General features: G+C 37.0%; 3 protein-coding genes and 1 non-coding gene across 8 annotated transcripts; all 4 read right to left on the bottom strand.

The window, feature by feature from the left end:
- Window positions 1-232: 232 nt before the first annotated feature.
- On the bottom strand, window positions 233-5447 carry LOC107800860 (uncharacterized). Of its 5 annotated transcripts, XR_012702712.1 has the most exons (13): window positions 5303-5447; window positions 5119-5218; window positions 4745-4853; window positions 4121-4209; window positions 3887-3943; window positions 3612-3720; window positions 3391-3492; window positions 3213-3277; window positions 1722-1825; window positions 1574-1638; window positions 1308-1481; window positions 855-909; window positions 586-635 (listed from the first exon to the last, which is right to left on the bottom strand). XR_012702712.1 is itself a non-coding variant. In XM_016624103.2 (12 exons), exons 1-12 carry the CDS (start codon window positions 5364-5366, stop codon window positions 475-477), a joined length of 1080 nt encoding a protein of 359 aa, XP_016479589.1. In that variant the 5' UTR covers window positions 5367-5447; the 3' UTR covers window positions 233-474. The 5 variants fall into 5 exon arrangements, 4 of the variants coding, with proteins under 4 accessions (XP_016479589.1, XP_016479590.1, XP_016479592.1 ...); XM_016624103.2 differs by lacking the exon at window positions 1308-1481 and having other exon boundaries at window positions 233-635; XM_016624104.2 differs by lacking the exons at window positions 1308-1481; window positions 5303-5447 and having other exon boundaries at window positions 233-635; window positions 5044-5178.
- A 56-nt stretch (window positions 5448-5503) lies between these two features.
- On the bottom strand, window positions 5504-5576 carry TRNAA-UGC (transfer RNA alanine (anticodon UGC)). Its single transcript has one exon. It is a non-coding gene; the product is annotated as a tRNA-Ala (tRNA).
- Window positions 5577-6404: 828 nt separating this feature from the next.
- LOC107800861 (histone H2AX-like) lies at window positions 6405-7069 on the bottom strand. The gene has a single exon (XM_016624108.2). The coding sequence runs from the start codon at window positions 7052-7054 to the stop codon at window positions 6572-6574; it is 483 nt and encodes a 160-aa protein (XP_016479594.1). The 5' UTR covers window positions 7055-7069; the 3' UTR covers window positions 6405-6571.
- Window positions 7070-10317: 3248 nt separating this feature from the next.
- On the bottom strand, window positions 10318-10719 carry LOC142173514 (uncharacterized). Its single transcript, XM_075239119.1, has one exon. It carries the CDS (start codon window positions 10717-10719, stop codon window positions 10318-10320), a length of 402 nt encoding a protein of 133 aa, XP_075095220.1.
- Window positions 10720-12643: the final 1924 nt, after the last annotated feature.

The following is a 12643-nucleotide window of genomic DNA, read 5'->3' as shown; positions in this document are numbered from 1 at the left end:
AATAAATACTGTACAATTCAGTTACTATGAATCCTTTTAAGTGTCCCAAGGCATGTCTTTTCACCTATTACCCTTGAAAAGTCATTGGAGAAAATAAACATATTCTTGTTGCAAAAAGAAGTATCATCGGCAGCGTGGCCTAAGTGACTACTTAACAGCGTTGGTTGCCGACTTGCCGTGTTGAATTCTACAATAAGAAACAATTAATACAAAAAGGAAAAGAAACAATTAATACTCTCAGATTCCTATCTTTTTCTTTCCTTTTCATGCTAGATAGATACAAAGCACCAATCGACAGCCCAAATTCTTGGTTGTTATCACATGTGATTGTCATTTTCACACATTTGATAGACCTCCATCAGTTAATGATAAAGTCCAAATATTCTAGCTAAAATCTTTTCAAGCAGAGTATTTTAAATTGCCTCTTCAGAGCAGGGACATTGCGTTGATTATGGACCTATAGAGCAATACTTTTCAAGGACAAGGGCTTGGAAACCTCGAGTGAACCTTGTTAATCTCAGTAATTATCTCAGGACTGAGGTTGACCTTGCACGCATCAAGAACCTCTTCGAGCTGCCAAACTTTTGTGGCTCCAAAGACAACACTAGCCACGAGAGGGTGTCTCATAACAAAGGCTGGCCAAATAATTCAAAATCAAACGAAATATATTTTTTGGTGACTAAAGGACAAGTCTTAAATCTGAAATTAAACTCAACAGCAGAAGCAAGAATGTTACCGATTCACATGCATAATAATGTCAGTTTAGCCTATTAAGAAATAGCCATAAAGGCTAATCTGTGATTAGTAGATGACTTTAAACTAGAATGGGGAATTCGGAGGAAGACTGGTCATACCAATTGCAAGAGAAACTGGATGAATACCATATCTGTCTGCAATCTCTAGGTATGACTGCAAAATGAGCAAAATTCATCACAAAGGTAAAATTCAATTGGTGTGTCACATAAAACTAAGAAAAACTAAAAACCTTTAGTGAAGACAATAGGAACTATAGAAACAGACATAAGAGGACATGTTTTACAGTCTTAAAAGATAAAAGGTATTCAACTACATAGTGAAACTATATCAGAACCATGAGAAAATTTGTTTATTGTAGAAGAGCATCCTCCTCCTTTTTTTCCCCAAGAAGTTTGGGTTCTACTGTCAAGCAGAAAATGAACAAACAGATACTAGATCTCACACACGCGCATATTAAGTGTTGCATCATCTTTGTACAGAAACAGTGGTCTTTCTGTACCAAATGTTGTGTTTTTTTTATAACAGTGATGTCCGGGCCAGCTTTCGCGCACCTCGACTAATTCCACGGGGTACTTGCTACCTCCCACCAGCATAGGTACCGGGTAACTCTATCCACCAAGGCTCGGTCAGGTAGGAAGAGATCACCCAGTGTTCTTTGCCTCTGTTGGAATTTGATGCTGAGACCTCATGGTTCTCAACCAACTTCATTGACCACTAGACCATACCTTTGGGTGCCAAAAGTTGTGTATTTACTGACCAGTATATATTTGAGTTTTGCAAAATTATAAGACAGCTTTAGAAAGAAGAATTCCCTTACTTTGGCAGCATATAAAGCATTAGATTTTGACAGGTTGTATCTGGACTCCCCTTCCTTATACCTCCCTATCAGAGGTTTGGGATTAGTATAGTAAGAAAATCTACAGGCATTAGTTAAATATTCAAATGAAACTGGCAATTGATCTGACCTTTAAACAGATTTAAACGAGCATCAGATGGACCTCCATCTTCGGCAAAGTACTTTCCAGAAAGTATGCCCATGGCCAGAGGGCTGTATGCCAACAAGCTTATCCTAGAGACATTCAGCAATAGGTAAGCAAAGAGGTTAGCAACAGTCAATTCCGCAAATATTTCAACTTAATAGATGAACCTCATCTTTGTCAGTAAGTTCACAACAAATTTTTCCCATTAAGTTGACAATAGGCAGGTTGTTATTGCAGAAAGCAGCCAGACTGAAGAAAGATTCTATCAGCTATATCGTTTTTGTCATTCCCTAGTCCATAGGTTCAAATCCTAAAGAGCAATGGTCGTTTTCTTCTTAAGTTGATTCTCAGAAAATGATACATGAAACTCTTGATTCTCAGAAAATGATACATGAAAATCTCTTCTATAAATATGCTAAGATCAAACAATGATGAAAAGTAGCAAACGATGTCATGGTCAAACTAACTGGAATAAGTCAAGTTAGCTCCAGGGACATTAATCATGTAGTACAATTTAATGATGCCTTTGCAGGAAAGACAACTAGACACAATGATGTACCAGTGTCACTAACAAAAATGAGATAACAGGACATAAAATAGAAAGCTTTTAGTGTAGCTGTGAAGGATGTTAAACAGTGCTAATATGATTGCAGCTTAAATTGTAATATAGGAGTTACTAGATGATCCCTGAACAGTTCGAAAGTTAAAAAAAGATTGTTGGAATCAATTGATAAACGATGTGCTTTTCTGACACACGCCTTTTAGTTTCCTGATCTTGTCAGAAAATTTAAGATCAATATCCCCTTATTAGAGTCATTCATGTTCTGCAAACAATATTCTAGAAGGTTCCCAATGCACCCTCACTCTTCATCATGCATCCTACTACATGCAATAAGAGTGCATAGAAGCCTGTGAAGATCTGACTAGTAGTTGATTTTTATTGACAAGGTAATATTTCATTGATGTTTGGGGAAAGAAACCCGATAAGCAAGCAGTATACCATAAGTTGAGAACCTACACAGAAATATGGTTCTCTATTAAAAGACACTCAATCATCATTACAATCAGAGATCTCGTGGGTGCACCAAAAACTAATCAAGAACAAAAGAGATGTCCTAATCTGTACAAAATCATATTATACCCTTCGGATGTTCTTATCTTCCTTTCCCTCCAAAGAACCCACATAAGTTCTAGTGAGCCTACATCGATGCTCTATATCATCTTTCCCTTCTCCTACATGCCCAGCTATGCATCACCCCCTCCATTGTCTCAGGTATTTCCCATTGTACATCCATAATATTTATCTCACCCTCATTATTAGTATAATGTGTGCTTCTAGGACAACAAAGCAAGACTGCACTTATTCCCATTCTTAGATGCATCATTTGCACAAATGGATGTTCTAGTACATAAAGCAACACCACGTACTCATATAGAATGCCTAACCCAAATTTGTCCATACAATACAGGGATTACCTCTCGTTGTGACAGCATTCAGCCATAGATAAATCGAAATTTCGACATAGCAAGTTAAATGCATTCTGGAAAGAAAGAAGCCGAATCGAGCGTTATCTTATATTAGTGATGAACGAATATTTGAAGGAGGCAAAGACAAAGAAGTGCCGACATTAAACAGGATTGAGCAATACAACACCTGAACAGACACTATTTGAAGATTCCCCGCTCTGCTTTTGGCAACTTGTTGGAACTTCATAATACCATATGGTGTTTCATTGCTAAGGCCAATGTATCTGATCTAAGGAGAATATATTGAACACCCAATAGAAAATAGTGACCAAATTTATGAAGTTAACATCTCGGCCTTCATGAGGAAAAGTAGTTTGTGAAGTTAGCATCTTCGCCATCATGACTGACCTTACCAGCATCAACAGCTCTTTCTAAAGCATCAAGTTGTTCCTCAAAACTAATTGACGTATAATTTCGAAGCGGGTCATAGTCAGTTTCTCCAAACATAGGAACATAGCTGCCAGAAAGTTTAAAATGGTGAACATTAAATGGGATGTTGACAGGTGAAGAAGCAAATGTCTTAAGATATCTGTTTAAACTTTGATTTTTTTTTATTTTTTTTTGAGCATTTACATATGTGAGAAAACAAGCAAGAAAATGTACTGTAGGATTTATCTACAAACCGATCAGGCCAGTGAACTTGATACAAGTCAATGTAGTCAGTCTTTACACGCAACAGGCTGCATCAATTCAATAAGGTACCACATCAGAAGCAGCACAAAAATATAAATCATAGCAGATAGAGGTCATCTCCAGAAGCAAGCTTAATTGTCAAAAATCATCTGATATTCTGATGCAGTCAAAAACTGCATGGACAATGTAATGGTAACAAAACAACAACCAAGGATTTACTCAACCTATTATCAATAGCCTCAGTTATGTTCTGAGCGTCCAAGCTTTCTGGTCCATTTCGGATCCAAGACATCTGTCCAGATGGTCCACTGACCTGTACCAATATAGTTGTGCAAAAATATCAAAATGCTAGTGCAGTTGCAATAAGATCCCCAAACAAAGAAAAGGAAAAATACCACTAACCGCATGTTAGAAACAAATAAAGTACTTTCATTATTAAGAAATTAAAGATGAAAAAGAGATACTTTCACAGATAACAACAAATTTTACTCCTTATGACGCTGGAACAAGCATGGATGCGTCTCATAATGCAATTGTTTTCTAATGGCAACAAAGCATTCAATCCTGCCTCATGGCCTAGCTAGGCATAGGAAAGAATTACTAATTGCTTGCATAATCAACTCTTTTGTCACATTTAAGTACCATAAAGACCAGACATATTTAGGAAAATCTAGCCTCTTCAGCCTAAATTCTCCTAACCAGTCCTACACATCATACACAGTACATTCAACATGCAACGCTTAAACTGAAAATTCAATCTTTTAACACATTTATATATCTTTCATACAATATTTTAATCTATAGGATGAAATGCAGAGGGAAATAAAGAAGAGCTAAATATTGAAGACCTTAGTGGCGAGAACAACACTATCGCGAGGGACTTTTCTTTCTCTAAACCAACGCCCAAAATACTCCTCACTTCTGCCATGAGTTTCTGCACGCTGAGGTACTGGATACCTGGTTTTCATAGGTTTTAAAAAAGAATAAAATAAATGCAGTTTAATATCAACATAATCTATCAATCAGTTAAGCTTCAATCCTAAATTAGCCGAAATTAAATTAATCTTCTCAGAATTATAGTTAGAGTAATTTAGTAATCCTCATTCATTATTCGATTTTAAAGCCGGTTTTTCCTTTTGAAACTTACATAAGGGTAGTACCAAATCCACAGTTGAGGTGTTAGCATAAACTTGAGCAGAGAGACGTAAGGTTTGAGGATTACATTTCAGCAGAATCGAAGAAGTTGATTCCGGAGTTGAAGGCTTTGTCGAGGATTTGAAATGATTCGGCCAAGGTGTTTTGCTCGCCGAAAGTCATGGTTCCTGTGAGAATAAATGAGGCGTCAAAAAGGCCACCTTTCTCCGGCTTTGTACAAAGTAAAGACAGGATGAAGCAAAGAGTTTAACCTAAGCAGAGTTTCGAGACGGTTAAATCTGGAGCAAGGTTGCACAGAGGAACTACAAACGCCATTGACAACTTCGGCGAAATTCATAAAATTCTCAAAATAAAGGGAGGGAGAGTTGGAGTAAATATGACTCTGCTACGAGAGAAGAACCGATAAGGAAAACGAATTAAAAAAGAAAAGTAAAATTGCAGGAACAAAATTATGGAGATGCGGGGGATCGAACCCCGTGCCTCTCGCATGCAAAGCGAGCGCTCTACCATTTGAGATACATCCCCGATTGATTCTAGATTGCTAAGTAAGAAATATGTAATTAAGACAATGTCTAAATCTGTTCTATTAGGAAAAGTGTTTTAACTTAATTCCTATTGTTTTTGAGTGGATATTTCTTAATTGTATAACTACTATACATGCTTAGAAGTTAGTTAGACCTTTTATTTTTTTTCGGCACAACATAAACATAGATAGCTGTAAATTTTGATACCACTAGACACTAGTTATAGACTTTAGAATGGATTCTTGTTTATTGCAAAGGTACTAAATCATTAGCCACAAAAAAAAAAAAAAACTAACTAAAATCTAGGAATTAGGATTGCGAAATATTGGTATTGCTTAAACTATTTGGCTTCCATTGGCTTCTAAATATAGTAATATGTAGTTTGGTAGCTTTAAATTGTTGAAAATACTTAAAAACAATTTTCTACAAAAAGTTACACCATGTTGTTTGTTGCATAATTCAATGGCAGATAGCAATCGAACAATTTGTATTATCATCATGTTAACTTAATTATTATTTGATCTATGCCAAAAGTTTATGTTGCAGATGGAGATTCGAGCAAAGGGGACTACAGAATTCAATTTGAGAAATGGTCTTATTTTAGACAATTGGAGGAGATAAGAGTTTGCTGAGGGACCAAAAGATTCCCTTAAAAAGATGATACGCCAGTAAGTAAAAGTCCACTTACGTAATATATAGAATCTGATTTAAGTTTATTTCAATCTTCATCGTATTGTGAGAGACTATTTTGATCTGCAGATTCTTCAAATTTGCGTTGCCAATAAGTATATAATTAAAGTCAGGAGATAGAAACAGAAGCAAAGAGAAACTAAAAATAGGTCTTCTAACAATTAAAATAAACCCATTAATTTTTTCTTCATTAAATTCTACACACTTCAACATAATAGGATGAGGATACAAACTTGTCATTCACATAAAACCATTATGAACAAATAAAAGTTCACTACCAAATCCCCTAATACAACACCTACATATCTAAAATTCCTGAGAAATAGAGGCAAATTCAGCTTTCCCTTTGCCAATCTTCTTAGGAAGCAAATTCTGGTGAATATTGGGCAAAACACCACCATTAGCAATGGTAGCAGATCCCAACAACCTGCTCAATTCCTCATCGTTTCTCACAGCAAGCTGTATATGCCTAGGAACAATCCTGTTCTTCTTGTTATCTCTCGCAGCATTCCCAGCAAGTTCCAATAACTCAGCAGTAAGGTACTCAAGAACCGCTGAGAGATAAACCGGTGAACCGGAGCCAACTCGCTGAGCATAACGACCCTTTTTCAAAAACCGAGCAACTCGGCCAACGGGGAATTGGAGACCCGCCTTTTGAGATCTGGAGATGGATTTTGAAGTTTTTTGGGTTTTCCCTCTACCGCCCACCGATTTGGTTGCTGTTGTTGAAGGCATGTTGAAAGTAGTTTTCGAATTTGAATTGCTTTCCCGGTACGTTTTTCCAGCCATATATTGTTCTGTGTTTATATAGAGTAGATGTGCGAAGTTTGATTGGTACGTTTAGGTTCCACACGGATCGCCAATGTGGCATTGTTTTCCTTTTTTTTGGTTTTCCTTTTTAGTTTTACTGGGATAGCCAGCCTGGCATCTAAATTTCTGAGTTTTGCTCCTTACTTCTGTCATGTGTATTTTTTTTGGTTGATTGTTGCTTTTTCTTATTTTCCTTTCCTAGCTTTGAATATTTTCCTTCACACGATTAAAGTTAAAGCTAGCACATGACCAAAATATAGTCTCAACTATTAAGTAGTACTGTATATGTTAGATAGATCTTATTGTACAGTCAGAAAGAAAAGAAAAGAAAATACCTTCACAGCCAACGACTATCTTACGACTCCTGAGCAAGCAGGAATCCATCTCATAATGCAATTTGTTTCTAATGGCAACCAAGTAAACCATCGTGCCTCATGGACAACTAGACATACGAAAGAACTGCTAATTGCTTGCATAATCAACTCCTTTCAGTCCTTTGTCACAATTTAGTACCAGAAACTCGGAGAATTTGGAAATCTTTCATTTTCAGCCTAATTCTCCTAAGTAGTCCTATACATGTATAGGGTGAAATATAGTATGACACGTGATCATTTAAAGGAAAGACACGTGCAATCCTAGATGGGGATGGCCGAAAATCGAACGCAGTCATTCCGCTTGTCACCGAAAGAGATAATGTTCATAAAGGTGTATTAAATGCTCTGCGTCCGGTGGCATTTAATAAGGAATATTCTACAGCATTAAGAGCGACGACTCGTTACAGAGAATTTGGCATTTATATTCACCGTTACGTCTTCATCAATTACCCTCATAATTGACATTAAAGGAGAGCACGATCCTAGGACCTCCTTCCCTAGACACAACTATAAATAATGAGCCAAGTTATCATTGTAAAGGGCACAAAGTTTTTGGCTAAACTTACAATACATTCTATACAAAGCTTAATACAATCTTACATTTTCGCTTTTTGATCTCATCATTGTTGTACCCGGAAACCTTGTTCCCGGAATTGTCATCTCTGTTTCATCTACATTTTAAGGCTAAATATTATACATTTCTTCAATTATCGCATTATTTCAGGATCAAATTAGTTCACTTGTCTAGAAAACACATATAAATTCAACTATACCGTTTTACGGGTAAATAGTTTGAAGCCCACTGTGGGCCTAGACAATCGTGCAATTAAATTGATCCCTGCCTTTTTACTAACGTGATTTGATTATTTTGTCTTAGAAAAAATCACAAAAAATGGAAGATAACACTGTTAACAACACGTACAACCCTAAAATTCGAAGGGATCAGCCTCATTTCGAGGATTCAATTAGTGACACCCGCAACGAGGGAAATGAAGCCACGCCGGTGCATGACATGCAGAACCCTTGATATGTTCGGGAGACAACTCTCGATGATGTTGATGAGGAGCATGTCGTGGATGCAATGAGGATCCTGCAAGAGCAACACACGATCATTCTAGGCCATCTCACGCGGCAGGATAAGGTTATGACAGAGTTGAAGCAGGCGTTATCGGGGGCTTCGAATAATGCAAACAGACGAGATCCAATTCCTCCAGGTGCTCCCGCAAACCAAACAATGCAGAGAGTCGACAACAACACTCCCAGGGGTAAAGCTGGCCCCTGCGGGGCTGGGGAAACGAATCCGGTCTCAACAATGAGAACGACTCGTTCAAGAATGAACTTTTACGATTTATGAGGGAAGTAAACACCCGTATGGACCAGATCCCGGTGCACCACCAGTATTGAAAGTCCTGAACTCGAAAAAGTATACTCAATAGTCGTACAAGTCGAGTGCGACACCAGAACTAATACCAAAACGGTTCAAAATGCCTGAAATGCCAAAGTATAACTGGACTTCAGACCCACATGAGCATATTACCACCTACACAACGGCAGTAAAAGGAAATGATTTAGCTTATCACGAAATTGAATCTATGTTGTTAAAGAAATTCGGAGAAACTCTCACGAGGGGAGATCTAACGTGGTATTCATTATTACCCGAGCATTCCATAAATTATTTGACCGTTAAATGAGAATTTGAAAAAGGAACCTTGAAAAGGCTAAACTTCATCCACTTGACCGTTAAATGAGAATTTGAAATTTTGAAAATATTTGCCTCTTAATAAAATCTTGAATTGGTTGTTTAATGTGTTTTATCTTTTGTGGAGCGGGCCGAACGCCTCGGAAGATTAAATAGATGCATATATGGTTCGCGCCGTTCGACCCTCGGTAGTGCACAGTTTAAATATCGTTATATTGGTTCGGGTCGTACGTCCTCGGCATTATCTGTGCATGACTATATTTATTTTTGAGATTTTATACTCATAACTAATATTGCTCCAATGTTTAATGGAAGATAAATTTGGAAATAATATTGTGAAAAAGAGGGTATTTTGCCATCACTTGCTGTTGAGTTTTAGTGTATTTATGGTAATCGGTGCTCAATTACAACTTAAATTTATTATCATTTGCCTTAGTAAGTGTCAAGTAGACCCCTCGTCACTACTTCTTCGAGGTTAGGCGGGATACTTACTGGGTACATGTTGTTTTATGTACTCACGCTACACTTCTGCACTTGACTGTGTAAGATCTGAGGCAAGTGCATCTGGATATCCATCCGTCGCGCATTCTTGATCTGGGTTCGGGATTCCACGGTGAGCTGCCCTTCCGAGTCGTTCAGTAGCATGTCGGAGTCCCCTTTTTTTTGTTTCTGTCTATTCCCTTTCAGACAGTAGGATAGATATATTTTGTATATTCTACTAAGTTGCCTATATACTTGTGACACTAGATCTTGGCATGTATTAGTAGACTTGTGATTTTTGGGTTTTGTTCTTATGATTGTTAATGTTTCTCGCTGTTTTCATTTAACAATTCAAACCAATTTTCATTAAATATTTTAAGTAAAAGAAAAAGATCACTACGTGGGAAGAATCGTCAAAATGGAAAATCATTAAGTTATTCATTGTTGGCTTGTCTAGCAACGATGTTGGACGCCATCATGAAGGAGCCTTTGATATTCAAAATGTTGAGCATACTTCTTTTACTCAGGACAGGGACAACCAGGACATGACATAAGAGCATCAAACTAATCCCAAAGCACTCTTAGTTTGGAGAAATAGTTAGTTACAGTCATAACTCCTTGAGTCAAAATGTGAACCTCCCTATGTAGGTACAGAATTCTCAAACCATTTACTTTATCAAATATCTCTTTTAATCTTCCCAAACTTTATGAGCACTAGATGTATATAGAATACTATTTAGCAACCCTGACCTCACAACATTCATTATCCATGACAAGAGAATAACATTCACTTTCTCCCACAGATCATGGAGTTCAGGCTCAAACTTAGACTTAGGAAACCTACCATCGACAAATCCTAATTTACTCTTATCTAGCAAGCCAATTCTCATTGCACGACTCCACAAAGCATAGTTATCATATCCAGTAAGTTGAAGAGAGATACTACCTGGTGTGTCGATTGGCTGCAGATACAGAGGGTGATTATGATCAATGGTAGGGAAGGAAGTAGTAGTCATGAAATTGCTATTCGCTGAGGTTGTGGCTGTGTAAACAGGAGTAGTATTGTTGATTTGATCGTCTTCAATTGCCATTGTTGACTGGGAATTGGCTTGATAGAACACAATTTGCAAACCCTAGCTTCGATCAAGAATTGCTCTGAGACAATTCAGCACCTCAAATTGCAGAATTGAAGCAACCTAGATGAATAGACTCGTTCGCAAACTTGCTTAAATCCACACCGATGGCTCTGATACCATGTTAACAACCATGGAAATGATGATCAAAGATAACGTGACGGAAGAATCTAGAAGGAGAAAATGAAAGAAGAATGAGAGAATAAGAGAATCAGCTCATTTCATTTTTTCAAAAACTATGTTGTGTACAATAACCTACACTATTTAACAAACTAACTGCCTCTAACACTAACCAGCTTTTACTAACTCCTAACTAACTAACTCTAGTTAATATTACACTTAAGCTTAACTGTAGTTAGCTATCATCTTGCCACTTAGCTGCTAGCCAACAGATTACATCTCAGCAGGATCGAAGAAGTTAATTCCTGAGTTGAAGGCTTTGTCGAAGAGTTGAAATGTTCTATTCACTGAAAGTCATTGTTCCTGTGACTGAGAATAAACGAGGCATTAAAAAGAGCTGCATTCTCCGACTTTGCACAAGCTAAAGACAGGGATGAAACCAAAGTTTAACCTAAGCAGAGTCTCGAGACGGTCAAATTTGGAGCAAAGTTGAAAAGAGGAACTGCAAATGCCATTGACAACTTCAGCGCAATTCGCAAAATAAAGCGAGGGAGAGTTGGAGTAAAAATGACATCGAACCCTGTGCCTCTCGCATGCAAAGTGAGCACTCTACCATTTGAGCTACAATTACCTGGATATATATTGCTATAAATCAAGTATATTTGACTAAAGCAATGATTGAAGCTTAAATTTGTACTACATGGTAACTTTACCTTCCAATAAATGATAAATATATCAATTAAATAGGAAGTCATTGGCTTGAAATTTCCATGATTCCGCCAAGCACTTATTTATTTTCTTGAAATTAGAATTACTTCCATCTTTTAGTGAGTACGTACTATGTCTATTCATTAATGTTTTGAAGACTCTTTCATTTTCAAAAAACATTGTCTCAACATTAGCCGAAGGGTTGTACCAGAATTGGGTAATCAAAGAGTTATAGTGTTGATGACTATTTTGCCATTCATTTTGTAAAGATAAGAAAAAGGAAATAGTTTAATAAAGTTAACCGAAAAAGTGGTAAAATCCAAAGAAAGAGAAATATTCAGATGAGTTCTAAGTGGCCGGCCTTTAATAAGATAATCTTTTAATAAGGCCTTTGGTTTTGTGTAAAGCTCAATAGTGAAACTGAAACTTTTTATAAATAGAACAGGCTACCTGCAGAGAATTGTTGTGAAAATAGCACGGGCTAATAAGTTTTCGGATAGGTAAATGAAAAATAGTCAGCATTTGCAAAGTCATTGAAAAATAACCACTATTTTGCTGCACCACGGAAAGTTCCAGCATAATATACTGGAGATTGGTGCACCTGTGTATGAACTTCCAGCATATTATGCTGGAACTCCAGCACACGGAAAGTTCCAGCATAATATACTGGAGATTGGAGCATCTGTGTATGAACTTCCAGCATAATATGATAGAACTCCAGCACATGAAAAGTTCCAGCATAATATAATGGAGATTGGAGCACCTGTGTATGAACTTCCAGCATATTATGTTGGAACTCCAGTATATTATGCTGGAAGTTGACATGTAAAAAATTCAAACTCTAGTATATTATGCTGGAATATTTTCCGGATTTTTAACAGTCTTTTCGTTCAGATTTATCTTTACATGAAAAGTGGCTAAATTTTGATTATTTTTGAAACTATGGCTATTTTTCAATTACCACTTGTAAATCTGACGATTTTTGAATTTCGCCCATAATTGTTTCATCTACCGGCCAGTTGTTATTGGCTTATCGCAGGGTGTCAGTTACGTA

The sequence above is a fragment of the Nicotiana tabacum genome, chromosome 19 (assembly GCF_000715075.1).
Source record: "Nicotiana tabacum cultivar K326 chromosome 19, ASM71507v2, whole genome shotgun sequence".
NCBI lineage: Eukaryota > Viridiplantae > Streptophyta > Magnoliopsida > Solanales > Solanaceae > Nicotiana > Nicotiana tabacum.
Note: the sequence above shows the minus strand (reverse complement) of the source record. Positions and strands in the feature narration are given on the sequence as shown.

Excerpts from the sequence above, each read along its gene's own strand:
- LOC107800861 (XM_016624108.2), bottom strand. The coding sequence starts at position 7,054 with ATGGCTGGAAAAACGTACCGGGAAAGCAATTCAAATTCGAAAACTACT.
- LOC142173514 (XM_075239119.1), bottom strand. The coding sequence starts at position 10,719 with ATGGCAATTGAAGACGATCAAATCAACAATACTACTCCTGTTTACACA.
- LOC107800860 (XM_016624103.2), bottom strand. The coding sequence starts at position 5,366 with ATGGCGTTTGTAGTTCCTCTGTGCAACCTTGCTCCAGATTTAACCGTC. Across the intron at positions 4,210-4,744 it reads GTGTTGTTCTCGCCACTAAG|GTCAGTGGACCATCTGGACA; the intron begins GTCTTCAATATT and ends ATATTGGTACAG. Across the intron at positions 910-1,573 it reads ATGCTTTATATGCTGCCAAA|TCATACCTAGAGATTGCAGA; the intron begins GTAAGGGAATTC and ends CTCATTTTGCAG.